This window comes from Sorex fumeus, unplaced genomic scaffold, assembly GCF_029834395.1.
Source record: "Sorex fumeus unplaced genomic scaffold, SorFum_2.1 ptg000187l, whole genome shotgun sequence".
NCBI classification, from domain to species: domain Eukaryota; kingdom Metazoa; phylum Chordata; class Mammalia; order Eulipotyphla; family Soricidae; genus Sorex; species Sorex fumeus.
The window spans coordinates 2,518,209-2,536,939 of NW_026606244.1; the positions used below are offsets into that span (position 1 = coordinate 2,518,209).

Sequence of the window (18,731 nt, forward strand, 5' to 3'; positions counted from 1 at the left end):
ATGCTTTTACATTCTTAACCCAGATTGACTGATTGTTATATTGTCACATTTGCCACAAAAAAAAAAAAAGGGAGAAGTTGGGACTGGAGCAATAGTCCAGCGGGGAGGGCATTTGCCTTGCACCTGGCTGGCCCGGGTTCGATCCCTGGCATCCCATAGGGTTCCTCCGAGTACCACCAGGAGTAATTACTGGGGTAGAGCCAGGAGTAACCCCTGAGCATCACTCGGTGTGACCCAAAAAGCCAAAAGACAGGGAAAAAAAATTGGAAGAGTCTTGACTGCTGCCATCGGAGCAAAGGTCATTTCTTTGTAGTAACCAGCAGGGGAAGATGAGAGAGATGCTACAGCCTGCTGGGCTCCTGCCTTGCATGTGGCTGACCCAGGTTTGACCCCCGGCCTCTCCTTAGGGTTCTCCTTATATTCCCTGGGAGTGATACCGAAGCACCCCCCCCAAAAAAAATAAAATAACCCAAAAATCTCCCAGAAGGAAAGGGATAGATACTGAATAACCCATCTCAGATGCAGGATGTAGAGAATCGGGGCAGTCACAAGTTCCCAGAGGCCACAGAAGCAGTCTTGGACTCCAGTAGGAAGCTGACCACAGTCGGGGGAGAGGGGGTCAGAGAGGACAATAGCTTGGGTGGGCAGTGGTGGACAGAAGCAGACACTGGTGGAGGGTGTGTTGGTGGAAGGCTTTATGCATGAAACCCAGCCATGAGCAATTCTGGGAGAGCACTGCAGACTTAGCACACGCAAAGTATGCAGGAGGCCCAGGTTCTCGCCTCAGCACTGCACGGTCCATTGAGGGTCAACCTCTGATCACAGAGGGGGGAGGGGGGGTAATCTCCCCTCACATCCCCTAAGGGGACAATTGGAAAATTAACTTTTCTATGACACTTTCTCAACTGCCTCAGGGCTTCTGCCCCTGCCTGCCACCACCCAGTTGGAAAGATGTTGTTTGTAGAAAGGATTTTAACTGCCAACCCAACTGGGTGGTCCCTACTGATCCTGTGACGTGCTAAGGCTTGCGAAGGTATATAGCTGTGGGACTAGAATTCTCAGTAGGGGCGGTGGGGAGTGGGGAAGGTTCAGCACTAGCACCCCAGGCCTCGCTAGTGAGGGGGATTTGAGGCCGTTCCCAGGGTTCAAAACACGATCACACTGGAACTAGTGAGATACTACAGTGGGTCAGGTGGACGCTTGACTTGCATGTCAAACTTAGACCTGATCCCTGACAGCCCACATTTACGCCACCTCCAGCACCCCCCTGAGCACCACCAGGAGTAATTCCTGAGTGCAGAGCCAGGAGTAACCCCTGAGCATCACTGGGTGTGACCCAAACCAAAATAATACCAACAATAAGGGTCAGAGCAACAGTACATTGGGGAGGGCGTTTGCCTTGCACGCAGCTGACTCGGGTTCAATCCCCAGCATCCCATGTGGTTCCCTAAACACTGCCAGGAGTAATTCCTGAGTGCAGAGCCAAGAGTAACCCCTGAGCATCGCCAGGTGTGACCCAAAAAGAAAAAAAAATAATAATATTAGTAACAATAGTAATAATAAGGGTCAGGCACCTTGAGTCGAGCGTCTGGGAACTAAGCCTCGCTCCGTCCGCTGTCCCCACGTGTCCTGGTTTGTCCCTCCGCCTCTCTAAATAAAGGTGAGAGGTAGGGCTGGAGCGATAGCACAACAGGTAGTGCGTTTGCCTTGCACGCGGCCGACCCGGGTTCAAATCCCAGCATCCCATAAGGTTCCCCGAGCACCGCCAGGAGTAATTCCTAGTGCAGAGCCAGGAGTCACCCCTAAGCATTGCCGGGTATGACTCAAAAAAGCAAAAAAAAAAAAAAAAGTGAGAGGTAGAAGAGGCCACATTTGAGCATCTGTTGTCCTGCCTCTCGGCACTGACATCTGATGATTCTGACATGCATCTGCTGGGTGCCCCAGAGAACCTCTTGTCCGTGACCGTCTGCAAGATGCTCAGTACCTGGCCAGCTGCCAGGCTCAGCACCAGGGTGTCACTGAGTCCTGTCTGCATCCCGTGCTTAGCAGGAAACATGCATGTTCACCCTGACGTGCATTCATGCTCCACAGGTTCTTGACTTGCTTGGGCTGGAACAGTTCTACAGCAGGTAAGGCGTCTGCCTTGCAGGTGGCCCACCCAGATACACTCCCCGGCACCCCCGATCCCCCAGGAGTGACCCCGGAGTGCAAAGCCAGGAGGAAGCCCTGAGCACCACCAGGTGCGGCCTTGAAGCAAACCAACCAAAAAAATGAACCAACTCTTTTTTTTTTCCAGCTTTTATAAATGTTTGTGTGCTCTTAAAAAGAATGTGGTGGTGGTGGTGGTGGTGGTGGTGGGGTAACTGGAGCCATAGCACAGTGGGGAGGGCGTTTGCCTTGCATGCAGCCGACCTAGGTTCGATTCCCAGCATCCCATATGGTCCCCCGAGCACTGCCAGGAGTAATTCCTGAGTGCATGAGCCAGGAGTAACCCCTGTGCATCGCCGGGTGTGACCCAAAAAGAAAAAAAAAAAAAGAATGTGGGGGCTGGAGCAATAGCACAGCGGTAGGGCGTTTGCCTTGCATGTGGCTAACCCAGGTTCGATTCCCAGCATCCCATATGGTCTCCTGAGCACCACCAGGGGTGATTCCTGAGTGCAGAGCCAGGAGTAACCTCTGTGCATTGCCGAGTGGGACCCAAAAACAAAAAAATAAAAAAAGAATGTGAAACTGAGGGCAGATAGTACAAAGATTAAGGTGCTCGCCAAGCATGTGGCTGTGACCACTGCAGCCCCGGTTTGAATCCCAGCAGCCCACAAGGTTCCCAGGGCAAATCCAGGAATGATTGATCCTCGAGCAGAAAGCCCTGAGCACCACAGGGTATGGTCCTCCCTCCACCCCCCTCACCCCCACACACACCCCTTTCGAAAGAAAAAGATAGGTAATAGTTGCGGACAAACACTCATCGGAGTCTGCAACGTGAGGCTGGGGAATAAGTCTTTCGCAAAGCCGTGACAGAATTGCGGAGTATCCAGGAGAACGTGTGCCTGCCCAGGGCTCTGCATTTGCTCAGAGTGGCAGAAAGTGTCAGGCAGAGTTGTGGACTGTCCGGTTGAACCGGAGTCCGTGCTTGATGCCCGTCTTCCAGCTGGGAGAAACTTGGGATTCCAGGCTTCATAAGGAGGCCCCGTCTCATCGCCAGCGAGCCACTAAGACAATAAAAGACAGCAGCAGAAAAGGTAAGTTCTACAAAATTTGTTCTGAAAAGTTACTAGACAGCTACAAGAAAATCTGCAGAGGCTTTGGGACCGGAGTGATAGTACAGCAGGGAGGGCATTTGTCTTGCACGCTGCTGACCCGGGTTCGATCCCCAGCCCCCGTAGAGTCTCCCCCTAGAATCAGGAGTAATTCCTAAGTGCAGAGCCAGAAGTGAGCCCTGAGGGGGCTGGAGTGATAGCAAAGCAGGTAGGGCATTTGCTTTGCATGCGGCCCACCCGGGTTCGATTCCCAGCATCCCATATGGTCCCCTGAACACCACCAGGAGTAATTCCTGAGTGCAGAGCCAGGAGTAACCACTGTGCATCGTCGGGTGTGACCCAAAAACAAACAAAAAAAGTGAGACCTGAGCATTTCTGGGTGTGGCCCAAACACCATAACAAAATTTAAAGGTGAAAGATAACTGCAGAGGCTGTTCCTGGCTCTGTGCTCAGGGGTGACTCTGTCGGTGCTCGGGGGATCATATGCACTGCCAGGGATCGGCCCAGGATCGGCCATGTGCAAGGCAAGCACCGAGACCCCTGCAATCTCCCTCGGGCTCCTTAAAGGCTTCCCCAGAGATTGCAGTGTAGTTAAAGAAAAACGGTTCATGATCCAGCAGCAAAGGCATGTGACCCACATCTGCACCTGCTCTGGTTTAATTTTTTTTTTCCCATACAATTGGCTTATTATTGGGCACCTGTAGTAAGGCTCCACGATACAACAGCCTGAGAATTACAAAAACGCAGCCCGCCAAGAGTATTGAGGAAGGGGAGCTGGGGAGAGAGCAGGGTGGTAAGGTGCTTGCCTGGCACCCAGCCAGCTTCCAATTTGATCCTCGGCTCTGCATCAAGGTCCCTGAACACTTCCAGAGGCGTGATCCCTGAGCACAGAGTCAGGGGTAAACTCAGAGAACAGAGTCGAGGGTAAGCCTGAGCACAGCCAAATGTGGCCCCCAAAATAAAAAGTACAAACGAGTACTCAGTGAGAGAAAGATCACTGTCATCCCATTGTTCATCGATTTCCTCGAGCAGGCACCAGTAACGTCTCCTTCGTCCTAGCCCTGAGATTTTAAAAAGTGCCACATTTGAGACTCTTTCAGGGGCAGGAGAATGAGACCCATCATTGTTAGTGGTTTTTGGCCTATTGAATACGCCACGGGGAGTTTCCCAGACTCTGCCCTGTGGGCAGGACACTTTTGGTAGCCTGCCAGGTTCTTCAGAGTAAAAATTAGATGATAAGATGTTGCGTGGCCGAAGAGAAGAAGAGAAGAGAGAAAGATATTCTCCTTAATTAATGGTTTAGTGAAGACTCGTGCATCAAAGAAGGAACCGAACCCCGAACTTCAGCACTCACAGAAATAACCTCATGGATTGAAAAGTTGGATTTAAGTTTTGAACCCAGAAAATTAAACAAAAAAAAAAAAAAGCATAGGTCTGGAGTGATAGCACAGGGGAGAGGGCTCTTGCCTTGCACTCGGCTGCCTGGGTTCGATCCCTGGAACCACATGTGGTTCCCTGAGCCCGCAAAAAATTATCCCTGAGCATTTCAAAGTGTACCCCCCAAAAAAATTTTAAATGGGTAAAGCTCCTTGATTTTGGTCTTGATGGTGATTTTTTTAAAATAGGCCACCAGGGGCTGGAGCAATAGCACAGCAGGTGGGGCGTTTGCCTTGCATGCGGCCAACCCAGGTTCGATTCCCAGCATCCCATATGGTCCCCTGAGCACCACCAGGGATAATTCCTGAATTCAGAACCAGGAGTAGCCCCTCTACATCACCGGGTGTGACCCAAAAAATAAAATAAAATAGGCCACCAAAAGCACAGGCCACAAAAACAAAAATAAGTGGGGTTCCACTGGACAAAAATACTGCCCAGCAGAGAAGTTGCAGTGAAATGGCAACCCAGAGAAAGAGAACAAATATTTACAAACCGCAATAGATAGGAAAAGGGATTAATATCTGGACATAAATGAAACGGATAGTACTCAACAGGAGAAAATAAAAATCTGACCTAAAATGAGACAAAGAACCTGAAAAGCACTTTTTCAAAGAAGATATCCAAATGGTCAGGAGGCGGAAATGATACTCCTCGCCAGGAAATGTAGCCCAAAAAGTGCAGTGATCAAACACCTCACGTCTGGTGAGGTGATGGCAATATTAAAAGGGGTCAAACTGGGGGCTGGAGTGGTAGTACAGCAGGTAGGGCGTTTGCCTTGCACGTGGTCGACCCGGGTTCGATTCCCAGCATCCCATATGGTCTCCCGAGCATTGCCAGGAGTGATTCCTGCGTGCAGAGCCAGGAGTAACCCCAGAGCATCACCAGGTGTGACCCAAAAAGCAAAAAAAAGAAAAAGGGGGGGAGTCAAACTTGCTGAAGACGTGGGGAAGAAAGGAAACTTATCTATTAGTCGTGAACCTTATCTACTTGGAATGTGAACTTGGAACAGCCACTCAGGAAAAAAGTATTCAGTTTCTGAGTGGGGGGAGGGGGCAGAAGTAAGATCAATTCTGTGATCCAGAAATTGCACTCCAGGATATTCCCCTGAAGGAAGCGGGACCACTATTTGGAAAGAGACCTGCTCCTCCACATCCATCACAGCCTGACTTCAAATAGCCAAGGTGCGGAAACACCTCCATTTCCACTGACGGAAGGGTGAAGCAAACAGGGTGCTTCAGTCCCAGCTCTGTGTGTGTTTACTGGGACCCCACCCCCAACTGATGCTGGGGGTGACGGAGAGACTCGAGCCAGAGTGAAGTCTCAGCCGCCTGAGAACCAACAGCACCTTCAGTCGGCTCCCAGTGAGGGACTGCCTATTCCCCCAGGCCCAGAGAGGAAGGGAAAAGACTCAGCTCTCTTTTTCCCATTTCATTTGACAAGCTGCAGTAACATGTTGAGTATTATTCTGGATTTTAACCCTGTCTGAGTCCAGGTGGTGCCAGGGATTGAACTAGGGTTGACCACATGTAAGGTGGATGCCTTACCCATGGTACTATCACTCCAACCATTTCTTGTTTGTTTGGTTGGTTGGTTTGGGGGCCATACTCGACAGTGCTCAGGGATTACTCCTGGCTCTGCACTCATGGATCACTCCTGGCGGTGCTCAGGGGGACTCTCTGGGGTGCCAGGAATCAAACCTGGGTCAGCATCATACAAGAAAGGAATCCTGTTGTCTTGAGAGCATATTTAAGCCTAGGCACCTAAGCAAGATTGCTTTTGTTGGGGGAACCGTGTCCAGGTGCCGGGGATCGAACCCAGGCCAGCGTTGGCTGCATGTGAGACACAGCATCTTAACTCCGTGGTGGCTATCAAAGACTGCAGCCCATGGTCACCATCAGGAATAGGCCCTGAGTGCCACAGGAGATGGTCCATACTTGTTTGTTTGGGGGCCACACCCAGCTCTACTCAGGGTTCACTCCTGGCTTTGTGCCCAGGGATCACTCCTGGTGTTGCCTTGAGGACCAGAGGGGGCCCCAGGGGTTGAATTAGGGTTGACCACGTGTAAGGCCTTTCCCCTGCTACTCTCTCTCCAATCATGACACCCCCCCTTCCAGTGTTTCCTTTGCATGTGTGGTTTTTGTTTGCTTTGGGGCCACAGCCAGCAGTGCTCACTCCTGGTTCTGCACTCAGGGATCACTCCTAGCAGTGCTCAGGGGTCCTATGGGGTGTCAGGAATCAAACCCGGGTCAGCATCATGCAAGAAAAGCACCCTACCCACTGTAGTATTGCTCCCCAATTATCCTCCCGACCTTACCCCTGGAATAACGTTTATTGGGAGTGCTCTGGCCCTGGTTAAAGGTGTCTTCCTCCTTGGTGATACGGTCCTAGTTGAGTGGTCCTGTGAATTCCTTTTATTTCTTTTCGTTCTTTTTGGTTTGTTGTTGTTGTTGTTGTTGGCTTTTTGGGTCACACCTGGTGATGATCAGGGTTTACTTCTGGCTCTGCACTCAGGAATCCCGCCTGGTAGTGCTCGGGGGACCCTCTGGGATGCTGGGGATCAAACCCAGGCCAGCCACATGCAAGGTAAATGCTCAACCCACTATCCTATTGCTCCAGCCCTGAACTCTTTCTTCTCCTCCATGGTCTCCCCGTTTTCTTTCTGTTAAAGAAAGAAGAGAAGCCCAGCTCCACGGGCTAAACACGCGTGAGACACACGAGAGACAAAGGGCTGGGCCATCAGCACCTCCTGGTCCTCCGAGCCCCACCAGTGTGACCCAAAAACAAAGAATAAGGGGTGGAGTGATAGCACAGCGGGTAGGGTGTTCGCCTTGCACACCGCCGACCCACGTTCAATCTCTGGCATCCCATGTGGTCCCCCAAGGAGTAACTCCTGAGCAGAGAGCCAGGAATAACCCCTGAGCATCTCTGGGTATGACCCCCTCAAAAAAAAAATAAATAAGGAGAGGCAATGAATAAGGGACCATGAATGTCCCTGTTATCTCTTCCCCAAGGTTGACAGGAGTCTTGATTCTTGCACGGGATGCTGGTGCTTGAGGCTTCCGGAGACTGCAAAGCACACCTCCTGTGGACTGAAAGTGTGAGTAGCACAAGAGAGAAAAACCCTTCATCCATCGCAGTTGGGGAAGGGGTAGGATGGGGCCCTGCAAGCCAGATTCTCTTTGCTCAGAGTCTCTTGGTCAGCCATGGCTCTGCGTAACACCAACTGGGCTGGAGAAATAGAAATCCCAAGACTCCCCCCGGAAGTGGGACAGGACTCCAGAGGGAGAAGGTGGGGAAAGCCCCTTCCTGCGTGAAGACTCGTGAGACCAGGAGCGGCTCGGCCTTCCAGCTGGCTGCCCGCTAAGTCACAGCCGATGTCTCCGCATACCACTTGGCTGGAATAGCGCCTGAGAGAAAGAGAGCAAAGTGAGTGGTTGACCATTCTTAGTTCCGAGGGCTGGACCGACAGCTCAGGAACCAACTCACAGAAATATCACTGCCTCCCTGATATAAGACTATTTGGGGGGGGAGGGGACTGGAGCAATAGCACAGCAGGGAGGGCATTTGTCTTGCATGCGGCTGACCCAGGTTCGATCCCCAGCATCCCATAGGGTCCCCTGAGCACCGCCAGGAGTGATTCCTGAGTGCAGAGCCAGGAGGAACCCCTGAGCATCACTGGGTATGACCCAAAAAATCAAAATAATAATAATAATAATAATAATAATAATAAAGGATTATGGGGGCTGGAGCAATAACACAGCAGGTAGGGCATTTGCCTTGCACGCAGCCGACCCGGGTTCGATTCCCAGCATCTCATATGGTCCCCCAAGCACCGCCAGGAGTGATTCCTGAGTGCAAAGCCAGGAGTAACCCCTAAGCATCGCCTGGTGTGACCCAAAAAGAAAAAAAAAAGAAAAAAAAAAGGACTATGTAGGGCACATACCTTGGAATAATGAATTTAAATTTTTTTAACCAATGCTCAGGAGAACTGGGTTGGGGCAGGCATTTCTGGCCAGGCATGGTCACCCTGATTGGAAGGTTCAATCCAGGGCCCAAGGTTGTGAAGCTGGGTTGGCCGAGTGCAAGGCAAACAGCCTACCCACTGCAGCGCCCCCTGGTGGTGCTCAGAGCCCACCAGGCTCCCACGTCAGTGCTGGCAGGCCTCCAGTGGAGTGTCCTGGGAGCAGTCGCGGTGTCTGGGTTGGAATGTGGATCTGACACTTAGCCAATCTGTTGGGGCACCTCCCTGAAAGCTGAGTTATCTCCCCAGCCTAAACAGTCACTCTTTTTTTTTTAAATCCCTTAAGTCAATTTAAACCCAAAATTGTGTTTGTTCTTACTGGCTATCAGGAACTATGTATGTCAGCTTGTCCCTGTAGGAAACATCTAGAACATTGGATATCTAGGAAACATCTAGAAATAACTAGAACATTGAGCCGGAGCGATAGTACAGTGGGTAGGGCGTTTACCTTGCATGCCGTGGACCTCCAGGTTTGATCCCCAGCATCCATATGGTCCCCCAGAGCACTGCTAGAAGTGATTCCTGAGTGCAGAGTTAGAAGTAACCCCTGAGCATCACCAGGTGTGACCCAAAAAGAAAAAAATGAAAGAGAACATTGGACTCCCCCTGAAAAGCTTCTGGAAAAGAGACATATGTTAATGTTATCAGTGATTTCAGATAAAGATTTTAATCATTTTTAAAATTTTTTTTTATTTATTTATTTTGCTTTTTGGGTCACACCCAGCGATGCTCAGGGGTTCCTCTTGGCTCTGCATTCAGGAATCACTCCTGGCGGTGCTCATGGAATGCTGGGGATCAAACCTGGGTCGGCTGTGTGCAAGGTAAACACCCTACCCATTGTAATATCACTCCGGCCCCTTAGTGATTTTCTTTTCATTTCTTTCTTTTTCTTTTTAATCCTTGATCCCTTTACGATCCCAGTGGCTGGCCTGAGTCTCTGCCCTTGTAGCATTTGAGATGCATGCATAGATTAGAATATTTTTGGGTAGGTTAGAATATTTCCAAGTGGGACCAAAAGTCTAGTTTGTGTGTGTTTGGGTTAGTCTTGTCTTGTGGTGCAGGGCCTGGAGCCCAGAGACACACACTTTACCCAGACACCCTGTGCCCAGCACCCTCGAAGTCTCTATCACTGGGCTAGCATTTATGTTTTGCATGCAGAAGTCCCCGATTTGATCTCCCATGCCTCCTGGTCTCCCCCATCCAAGAAATGAGCTCAGAGTAGCCTCTGAGCACGGCCAGGTATGGCCCCAAATCATCCCCCACCCCCCAAATGGCTCGATGACTGACAGCTTCCTGAGAGCATCCCAGCAGATGAACTCTGCCCAACTGACTTTGCCTTCTAAAGAACCGGGAAACAGGGAGAAACACATCCAGGGGTGCTCAAACACCGGCCCAGGGTCATCCCGGCTCTGTGGGGAGAAACGGGCTCTAGTAAAGGATGGACAGGGGAGGCTGCCCCAGGTCCTGTCAAGGAATCCAGGAAAAGAGCCTCCAAGCCCCAGGGAATCTGGGCGCTGCGGGTGGGGTGGCCACTCCCGTCGTTAATGCGCCGTAATTGCTCCCAAGGAACCGTTCACTTCTCCTCGGCGGTTGTTCGCTAGATTTAGGGCTTATAATTACTAGCCTGCCCTCCCCGTGGATCCCACTTAATGGACCACAGGGGAATGCGGAGCATCCATGAGAACATCAGTGCTGGAGTGAGCCACACGGATCCTGGGAAGGGCGCCGTGGCCACAGGGCCGGGCGCGTTCCTCGTGCGGTGGTGAAGGAGAGTTGGCTTTCCAATAACGGCCACGCGTGTGCTTAGAGGTGTGGAGTGGAGGGCAGGGAGCCCGGAGTCTGGAGGTGTAGTGGGGAGCAGTGATCGTGGGGTCCAGGGCCGTAGTCCCCCGAGGAAGTAAAGATGGAAGGAGATACTCAGATACCGCATGGACACCAGCACGGGGAACATTTATTATTTTTTCTTTTTGGCTCACACCCGGAGATGCACAGGGCTTACTCCTGGCTCATGCACTCAGGAATTACTCCTGGTGATGCTTGGGGGACTCTATGGGATGCTGGGAATTGAACCCGGGTTGGCCGCGTGCAAGGCAAACACCCTCCCCATTGTGCTATCACTCCAGCCCAGCACAGTGAACATTAAGGCTCCTGATGGGAGCTTTGTTCTATAATGAAAACTAGAAACTGGATCTAGGCATAAACTTAAGACAGGTGTCAGGGCAGGGGGTTAACAGATTTACAGTTTGACTCTTTTTTAGTTTTTTAAATTTAGAATTTTATATGTGCATTACATGGCATCTTCAAATAGTACTCTTAGAGTTGGATGGTTATTTCTTTTTTATTTTTTGTCGTTGATATTAATAATCCTCATGAGCCCGGATACTTTTTCCTTAATAAGCTCTCTGAGCGGAGGCACTCTTTTAGTTTCTTTCTTTTTTAGCTTTTTTGGGGGTCACACCTGGCGGTACTCAGGGGTTCCTCCTGGCTCTGCACTCAGGAATCACTCCTGGTGGTGCTCGGGTGACCCTATGGGTTGGCGAGGATTGAGCCCAGGTCAGCCTAGTGCAAGGTAAATGCCTTCCCCATTTGTCCTATCACTTCAGCCCCTAGGCGCTCTTTTTTTTGGTGGGTACCCCAGATCCAAGACAGGCCCCCACACCTGCAAGGCCCCACTGCTGAGCTACAGACCCAACCCACAGTGTCTAATTTATAAATTCCCAGGCCTGTTTGACATGCAGATGAATAGAGTAGTCACCATTGCTGCCTGACGGGCCATCCCCTAGGCCTGCGGTTCAGAAGAGAGTGATGTGAATCCCATTTCGGTAGCACTGCTCTGAAGTCTAGTACAGCGTCCACCCTGCCCCCCTGATCCAGCCTTCACCAGGTGGGCTCCTAGCCTCCACCAAGGAGGCAGATGTGGGTCTCCTTCCTGGAGGAAACATCCAACCCGGCATGGCCGTTTGTGACCGTCGGATGGAACGGACGTCCAAGATGGAATGGTCACGCGTTGTGATGTGTAAGCCCAGGGGGTCCTCTGCTGGACGCCTTCCCAGCGCCTGGGGCATTCTGTGAGTCTCTCTGGGCCCCGGCCATTGACTCCACAGCTGGGGAAATTTGCAGGCAGACCCGGTACTTTCTATAGCCCCTGCGGTGCAGGGTAGGGTCCCACTGCTGCGGTGGCGCCCAGCGCCCCTGGTCCGTGTCGCTGTCCGTGGTGCTGCCCACACATGCGCGGCGCTTCTTCCCTTGATTCGCTGTCCGCGGTGCTGCCCGGCAACCCTGGGTGCTGTTCCCGGCGCCGGGAAAGCAGAGGTTTCCGAAGGTCTTGAAGGATGCGGGTACCTCGGTGCCCCCGGCTGCTGTGTGTTAGAGGATTCAGGGCTCTGGCCTCTGTGTGTTCCCAGACACCCCACGGAGCGTCACCACCCCTCCCCCCCCAGAACAGGGACTGGAGGAGGCTAGAGCTGCTGGCCTTCTCTGACTAGGGATTTCCCGAGCTCCGACATTCAATCCATCAAGAAGTCCCGAGCCTGGTTGTGATTCCATCATAGATAGAGCTCTTGTCTCGCTTGTGTGAAGTCCTGGGTCCTTGGTTTCTTTAACCATTGCACCATTTTTTTTTTTGGTTTGTACCAATTTTTAAAAAACAATTGTACCATTGTTTTTTAATCCTATTATATTTTGCATTTGTTTGAGGACCGTTACCTGGAGGTGTTGAGGGATTACTCCCGGCTCTGCTCAAGGATCACTCCTGGTGATGCTCAGGGGACGTGTGGGATGACAGGGATTGGACCAAGGCCAGTGGCAGGCAAGGCAAACGCCTTTCCCACCGTGCTAATCTCTTCAGCCTCGGATTCTAGCTTCTAAATAGCTTTTGAGGGGCAGAGAGATTTTTCCCGGTAGGCTGAGCGTGCAGAAAGAGTAAGCTTTGCGTGCAGCAGGCCTGGGTTCATGCTCCAACACAACAATGCCCCCGTACCCCCAAGCACCATTGGAAGCAACCCCCAAGCACCGTCAGGTATCAGCCCCCCACCACCGCCGAAAAAATATAAGCGATCTGTTGCATTGACTCATTTCATCTCGCCTCCAGCACTCCCATGACAATAATGATCTCCGCTGTAACCTTTTATCCCTTCACGGTAAAATTTGCAACGTGGAATAACTTAAGTTGAAGCCTAGGTGTGTTGTTTTGTCAGAATTTACGGCTCCGGTTTGCGTTCCAACAACCTGTGTATACAGACAGGGTCAGGATGCCTTTCTGGTGCCAAACGCTGTAAGAGCAATGATTTCATTTAAAATCAAGTGAGAGGGAGGGGGAGGGGGAGGGGAGGGGAGAGAGAGAGACAGAGAGAGAGAGAGAGAGAGGGAGAGAGAGAGAATGGAGGGAGAGATGCATTGTATGTGAACCATACCGCAATCAGTTGACCGAAATGAATACATTTTAAAAAAAATTAAGAGCTACCATTAATGTAACCCTTAGCATGGACAATGGCTCAAGTCAGTGTACATAGTGTTTTTCAGGAAAAAAAAAAAAGAGAGAAAAGAAAAAAAAATGTGGGTGAGGGTGGCAGGGCAGACCTGGTGGTGTTCGGGGGCGGTAAACTGGGGGTACCATTTGCGGGCCTTGGAATCGAACAGGGGTTAGCCCCGCGCGGGCGCGCGCACACACACACACACATACACCACGGGCGCCCGAGCCAATCTTTGTTTAAAGACGATGTGCAACTGGAATGTTCTGTCGCACAGAGAGGAATGATGAAATCCAGAGAATTCCTCGGGGAGAGAGAGAGAGACACACACACACACACACACACACACACACACACACACACGGCCGGCCCAGCGGAGCTTCTCAGGCCCGGGGAGGAGCAAGAATAGCGTGAGTGACCAGGGTAGGGTTGAACCCCACCCCCCTACCCACCCACCCCCCCCACACACACGCGCCTCCCGCCGTCGCCCCCCGCCCGCGCTCCTGCAGAGCTGACTCCCCCCTCCACCCCGGGGGTGGGAGGGCCCCCCGTTCGCCCCGAAGCGCCGGTGCCGACCGAGCCCGGCGCGCGCGCAGGGGGTGTTGGGGGGGAGGGGAGGGCTCGCAGGGGTGCGGGCTGCGTCTGCGCGCCGGGGAAGGGGGGCTTCCGGGGCTGCGGGGTTGCCATAGCGGGGCGTGATGCGATCACGCCAGGCGCTGCGTCAAAGGGCGGCTCCTGAGCTGCGGGGACTGCAGTAGAGCCCGTGCCAGCCGCCTCGTCGTCGGTCTCGCTCGTCGCCGGGAGGAGCCCGTGGTGCTGCCGGTGCCGGTGCCGGTGCCGGTGGCGGAGGCGGAGGAGCGGGCCAGCCACCGCCGCCGCCGCCGCCGCCACCCAACGCCGCCGGTTCGGTCCCGCTCCAGCGCCGCCGGGGGAGCGAGCGGGACCCCTCGAAAACCATAGAAAAAAAAGAAAAAAAGGCAAAAAAAAAAGAACTCTCCCCCCAGCCTTTCTCTGCCAACCCGCCCCTTTAGGTCACCCCAACTCCCCCCTGCAGCCTGCGGACGACCGACCGCCGCTCCCGGAGCGCCCTCGGCGGGACTCGGCCCGGGGTCGGGGGCGCGGCGGCCCGTGGCCCCCCGCGTGTGTGTGCGCGGTTGCGCGCGCGCGCCGGCCGGCCGGCGGGCCTCCCCGGACAGCCCCGGGGCGCGCTATGAAATCGGCTGTGAGCCTGCGCCAGGGTGGATCGGGCAGCAGCCGGAGCAGCAGCTGGAGCGGACGGCGCGATGGCAGTAAGGGACGCAGAGACGATAGCGGCCGCTCGGGGAGCAAGGGGCGCTCGGGGAGCAAGGGGCGCAGCTCCAGCGCCAAGGGGCGGCGCGCCGGCGGCTCGGGGCGCAGCGGCGGCGGCGGCAGCGGCTCGGGGAGCCAGGGGCGCAGCGGCGGCGGCGGCTCGGGGCGCCAGGGGCGCAGCGGCAGCAAGGGGCGCCCGGGGGGCCAGGGGCGCTCCGGTAGCAAGGGGCGTCCGGGGCACCCGGGCCGTGCGGGGAGCAAGGGCCGTGCGGGGAATAAGGTTCATGCGGGGGGCGCGCTACGTGCGGGGGGTGCCGGTGGGTACGGGGGGCCGCGGGCACGCGGCTTCGGAGGCGGCGGCCGGGGCCGGGGCCGCAGCGGCGGCGGCGGCGGCGGCGGCGACCCCCGCGAGCAGCAGCGGGGTGGGCAATGGCGCGCCGGCGTGGTCAAGAACAAGAACCGCCGCCGCAAACGCGCCGCCAACCTGATCACGGTGGAGCCGCACCGGCACGCGGGCGTGTTCATCTACCGCGGCGGCGCCGACGCGCTGGTCACGCTGAACCTGGTGCCCGGCCACTCGGTGTACGGCGAGCGGCGCGTGACGGTGATCGAGGGCACCGAGAAGGTGGAGTACCGCATGTGGAACCCGTTCCGCTCCAAGCTGGCCGCGGCCATCCTGGGCGGCGTGGAGCAGATCCACATCAAGCCCAAGTCCAAGGTGCTGTACCTGGGCGCCGCGTCGGGCACCACCGTGTCGCACGTGTCCGACATCATCGGGCCCGAGGGCCTCGTCTACGCCGTGGAGTTCTCGCACCGCACGGGCCGCGACCTGGTCAACGTGGCCAACCGCCGCACCAACATCATCCCCGTGCTGGAGGACGCGCGCCACCCGCTCAAGTACCGCATGCTCATCGGCATGGTGGACGTCATCTTCGCCGACGTGGCGCAGCCCGACCAGTCGCGCATCGTGGCGCTCAACGCGCACACCTTCCTGCGCAACGGCGGCCACTTCCTCATGTCCATCAAGGCCAACTGCATCGACTCCACCGCCTCGCCCGAGGCCGTGTTCGCGTCCGAGGTCAAGAAGCTGCAGCAGGAGAACCTCAAGCCGCAGGAGCAGCTCACGCTGGAGCCCTACGAGCGCGACCACGCCGTGGTCATCGGGGTCTACCGCCCCTCGGGCAAGAGCGGCGGCGGCGGCGGCGGCGGCGGCAGCAGCGGCGGCAACTAGCCCTCCCAGCCCCCGCCACCCTGCGCGCGCCCCGGCTGGCACCCCCCGCGGTGGAGGCGCCCCCACCCCAGCACCCCCGCGCCCCGCCCGCCCCTCCACGCAGCGCCCAGCTCCCTCTGCTACCCACCCCCCCACCCCCGCACGGGCTCTCCCCGAGACCCCTGTCCCGCCTCTCCCCGAAAGTGTGTTCACTGTGTTCACTGTGGCTGTGTTGGCCCCCTCTCTCCCTCTCTCGGTGTCCTTCTTCCCTTTGGTATTCGATTAAATGGCATAAAAAAAAAAAAAGGTATAGACCCTGGTCTTGCGCGGATGTGGGGTGGGGGTATGGGGCGGTTGGCCAGCTTTGCAGAGGGGTCTGGCTGCAAACAGGTGGAGGGGGGATGGTGGTTAGGGACTGGGATCGCTCAGGTCCCTAAACCCTGGGAGGGGGCGGGGGAGGTGGAGCGGATGCGGGAAGGGGAAGGCAAGGCCTACGGGGGAGGGGAGGGGGGGAGGGGGCCCCTCCACACTGCTTCCCCCTCCCCCACCCTAGGAGACTAGGAGTCGGCCAGGAGCGAGCTAAATTCCCCCCATAAATTTACCAATTTTCCCAGCCTGCCCTGGGGGCGATGGGTGGGAGTTTCATGGACTATAATGAGGTTCTTATTTTATTTTATTATTCGTTTTGTTTGGTTTTGACAAACCATTTTCTTCCCCCCCCCCCCCACGATGAGGGCCAGAAGGCTGAGGTTTATTATTTTATTTTATTTCATTTTTTATTTATATTTTGTAGGAGTACTGCAGAAGGCTGAAGTTTAAACCGCCCCCCCCCCCCAGGAAGTCAGACTGGTTTTCCAAAGCTTAGCGAGCAAGGAAGGAGGTGGGCGTTCAAGGCCAGTCGTCCTGAGCTCCACGGCCACTCCCCTCCCCCCCGCTGGGCAGGCTACAGGTTTCTGCACAAAGCCGCCCCACGGCCAGCTGCCCCTGCCCTGGCCCCTGCTCACACCCCCCTTCCCTTAGGCCTTAAAGGGGAGAAACAAGACGGGAAATCGAATCTGAGCTTGCCTCTCAGGCTCTCACTCGGCGGTGAGGCACCGCAGACCCAAAGGCACCCCTGGCCAAGTGGCTGAGAAGCACCCGAGAAAGCGGGGCCCACCCAGAAATGCCCCATCCTAAACCCCAACCCCAGCTCTAAATCTGCCCACACCCCGGACACGAACCCTAATCCTACCCAAACCCTATATACCCGAACCCGAACTCCAGAGAATGTCTTAGCTGGAACCCCAAGCGAGCCCTAAGCATTATTTTTTTTTCTCTCGCCAATACTAACCCCGGTCATTAAACATGAAACCTTTTAGTCTCACGCAGAACTAAATTCTCCATGTTAAGCGCCAACCCTAAGCCCTAAACCTAACAGTCACCACACACCACCCTTCACCCTAAGCTTAACCCTCTCCCCCTCAAAGTCCAGTTCCAACTCGGACCAGCCACTCCCCAAACAAAGGAAGCAACAAAGAACTAAACGGACTGGGAGGGCTGGGGGGTGGAAGGGGGTTAGCTCAGCGGTGGAGAGCACTTGCCTGGCTTATGTGAAGACCTGGGTCAGTGCCCAGCACTGCAGCAGCAGAGGGAAGAAGCAAAAGAAGAAGAAGAAGAAGAAGAAAAGAGAGAAAAATAAGAGTTGCAGAAAGGGCCTGTCTCTCCAGCGCATTCTCTGTAGACCCTGAGCTGTGGGGCCCGGAACATTCCATTCTGGCACTTCAAAATCGCCTGAAGATGGTGGGTAGGGGTGTGGGGAGGGGGAGGCTGAGACCTGGGGTGGGTCCAGGACCCAGATTCAAGAAGGCCTTTCATTTATGAATTCCCTCACACACACTTAAAAAAAAAGAATTCCCCATTGCCTCCTTGCCAAACTCTGTCACCGGTTCGTCCCGGGAAGGATTGCTTCACTCAGGAGAAGGGGGGAGGCTGGCCGACCGCAGAGGGGCAAAGTGCATGCCTTGCAAGCAAGCAGGGGACCTCCTGGGGCAGCAGAGATAATCCCGGGGTTAAGGCCCTTGCTCTTGCATGAGGCTGATCCCAGTTGGAATCCGCGCGCGCTTGCATGGGTCCCTGAGCCCTGCCGGGTGTGACTCAATTCCCTTTTTTTTTTAAAGATGTGCTTGGTGGGGAGGGGAGAAAAAAGAATTAAAGAAAAAAAAAAAAGATGTGCTTGGGCAGATTGCAGTTTCTCTGCTTTGGTCACGACAGCAATATGCAGTTACTCTGCTTTGGCCACGACAGCAACATGCAGTTACTCTGCCTTGGCCACAACAGCAACATGCAGTTAACTCTGCTTTGGCCACGACAGCAACAACAACAGAGAAAGCAAATTATTTTTCAAGACAGTCATCCCTTCTCTACCGCCCCTGCGCCGCTCACCTCTACCTCGGCTCTGATGCAGGGGTGAGGTGGGAAGGGGGCGGGGGGCGTTGTTGAGGTGTGTCTCTCCAGGCGGATCGGGAAGATGAGGGTGTGTGTAGCAGAGAAAAGTCTGACCCCAACCCAGACCAGGCTTCTCCGCAAACACGGCGTGCTCCTCCTCATCACAGCCCGCTAAGAGCCGGAGAAGGCGAAACACCCGCTCCCAACGGAAAACACAGCCACTCTGAGGGATGACGACAGGCCCTGCCCGGGGTCCCCTGGGAAGGCTCCCAGGCACAAACGGACCCTCCAAGGGGGACTCTGAAACCCCTTCCACAAAGGTCTCTACTGGTTTCTTGCTTATCACGCCCCCCTTCCCTTTTTTTTTTTTCCTTTTTGGATGTGGTGGTGCCCCAGGGCTACCCCTGGCTCTGTGCTTAGATACCCTAGGCAGAGGAGACTGGGATTGGCTGTTGGCCTTCACCCCTGCATGGCCCCCTGGGGCCTCTCTGCTGGTGGTGCCCGATTTCCCAAAGCCCTCTCTCGCTCCCCTCCCAGGGAGCTAATGAATTCATTACCCAGGTGAACCAGGGGGAACCAGCCCATCCTCCCTCATGGGGTTCTTCCTGCTTCCCCACAGGGGG

The 18,731-nt window shown here is 54.8% G+C and overlaps 1 protein-coding gene across 1 annotated transcript; it reads left to right on the plus strand.

Annotated features, from left to right (window-relative positions):
* Positions 1-14,334: 14,334 nt before the first annotated feature.
* FBLL1 (fibrillarin like 1) lies at positions 14,335-15,705 on the plus strand. The gene has a single exon (XM_056107980.1). It carries the CDS (start codon positions 14,395-14,397, stop codon positions 15,703-15,705), a length of 1,311 nt encoding a protein of 436 aa, XP_055963955.1. The 5' UTR covers positions 14,335-14,394.
* The last annotated feature ends 3,026 nt before the right edge of the window (positions 15,706-18,731 follow it).